This window comes from Penaeus chinensis, chromosome 29 (assembly GCF_019202785.1).
Source record: "Penaeus chinensis breed Huanghai No. 1 chromosome 29, ASM1920278v2, whole genome shotgun sequence".
NCBI lineage: Eukaryota > Metazoa > Arthropoda > Malacostraca > Decapoda > Penaeidae > Penaeus > Penaeus chinensis.
The window spans coordinates 19,242,506-19,245,005 of NC_061847.1; the positions used below are offsets into that span (position 1 = coordinate 19,242,506).

At 24.8% G+C, this 2,500-nt stretch overlaps 1 protein-coding gene across 1 annotated transcript in view; it reads right to left on the reverse strand.

The window, feature by feature from the left end:
* LOC125040411 (inactive pancreatic lipase-related protein 1-like) overlaps nucleotides 1–283 on the reverse strand; it is a 9,041-nt gene extending 8,758 nt beyond the window's left edge. Inside the window, exon 1 of the mRNA XM_047634963.1 lies at nucleotides 28–283. Within this exon, the coding sequence (XP_047490919.1) occupies nucleotides 28–49 (22 nt within the window). The 5' untranslated portion in view covers nucleotides 50–283. The remainder of the gene's footprint in view (nucleotides 1–27) is intronic.
* Nucleotides 284–2,500: the final 2,217 nt, after the last annotated feature.

Consider the following 2,500-nt stretch of genomic DNA (forward strand, 5'->3'; position numbering starts at 1 on the left):
TTTTGCATAATTAATTTAGTGTCTCACCAACAATCAGTCGAAGCATCATTTTCACGTGTCGGCTGAATCTCCTGCAGCAACCGCGGAACGCTGAAGGATTCCTCCACGGATCCCTTGCAAATTCTCCTTCAATCAGCCACAGAAACCCGATGGACGTCACACCTTGCAGCTTGCAAGAATCTCCTCCCGGAATGTATTGCAGAGCTGAGCCTCACCAGTCTTCAAGAGCGATAGAGAACTCCCAAGAACCTATCGGGGAATCTTCGAAGCGTCCCCCAAGGGCTTCTCATCAACTCTTTCGAAGTGACTGAGGTGGGTGGCGACTGTGGGGCACTTATCAAGTTTTTCTTGTACGTGAAAACCTGCCTCCTGTCGTTACGTAAGGACATCCCATGACATTGCTAAGGCCACGAGGTTAATGGCCACGTGCACTCACAGTTTTCCCAGAGGACAGTATATCTCGGCCTTAGGAGGAAAGGAGAGATAAAATCACACGATTATGGGAATGATTGTAGGCTTTGGCGCCACGGTTTTTCATCCTGGGTTTTTTAAAAGCTGTGAGAAGACAACAACGGCGCCCGACACAGGTGTGTTGTCGTACATCTTGGAAATAATTTTGGCAAAAAGACGTGATGCCAGGGTTACCTTAACCGATGCCCTGCGATCGTCACAGCTGTTTGAATCTATAGGGAAAGCACAGGTGTTTCGAGACCCGTATTCGGCGTGACTCTTACGTGTAACGAGCATGCTTCGGATTTTGTTTTTATTCATAGTGATGGTAATCATAACCATAATCATATTGATAGTAACAATAATAATTATAATATTAGTAATAATAATAGTAATGATAATAATAATAATAATAATAATAATAATAATAATAATAATAACGATAATGATAATAATAATAACAATAATAATAATAATTATAATAATGATAATAATTGTAATGAAATTATGTCGTTAATGATTATAGTAGCAACAATAGCAATGGAGATAATAATTGTAATTATAATATCAAAATAATAACAATAATGATAATGATAAAAATGATAATGATAATAATGAAAAAAAAAATGGTGATAATAATGATAATGATAAAAGTAACAAGGATGATATTGATAACAATTATAATAGATAATAATAACAATTATAATAGATAATAATAACAATTATAATAGATAATAATAACAATTATAATAGATAATAATAACAATGATGATAATAATAACGATGATAGTAATAACAAAAAATATAATAATAATAATAATGATAATAATAGTAATAATAATAATGATAATAATAATAATAATAACAATGATAACAATAATAACAATAACAATAATGATAATTATAATTATTATTATTATTATTGTTGTTATTATCATTATCATTATTATTATTATTATTATTATGATATTATCATTAGTATCATTTTTATTATCATTATGATGATGATGATAATGATAATAATGATAATAATTATTATTATTATTATCATTAATATTATTATTATCATAATGATAATAATAATAATAATAATGATAATAATGGTAATAATAATAATAATAATAATAATGATAATAATAATAATGATAATAATAATGATAAACAAAATAGTAATAATGAGATTAATGATATCAATAATAATGATAATAATAAAAATGATAACAATAATAATGATAGTGATAATAATAATAATAATAATAATAATAATAATAATAATAATAATAATAATAGCAATAGTAATAATAATAATAATAAAAACAACAGCAACAATACCAATAATGATAATAATGAAAATAATAATAACGATAATAATAATAATGATGATAATGATAATGATTATCATAATGACTGTAAAAAGGATGACAGTAATAGATAGATCGATAGATTGGTAAACAGATAACAAAAGGATGATAATGATTATGACTATAATGAAAATAGAGATGATAATGATAACACTGATAATGAAAAAAAAAATAAAAATGACGATAATAATAAAAATAATGATAATAATAAAATTAATAATAATAATGATAATAATAATAATAACAACAACAACAATAATAATAATAATAAGAAGAATAGTAATAATAATAATGATGATGATAAAATCAATAATGAATAGCAATAGTAATAAATAGTAATAATAAGAACAAGAATAATAGTTTAAGATAATAGTTTTAACAATGATAAGCATAGCAACAAAAACAACAACAGTAACAATAATACTACTAATAATAGTTATAATAATAATAGTAAGAAGAAGAAGAAATAAAGGGTTGTTAATGATGAAATAACAATGGTGATGGTAATAATAATAACAATAATGATGTTTACAATAATAATAATAATGATCATGATGATGATGATGATAATAATAATGATAATAACAATAATAATAATAATAATAATAATAATAATAATAATAACAATAATGATAATAATAATAGTAACAGTAACAACAATAAGCATATTAATATAAATATAACAAGAA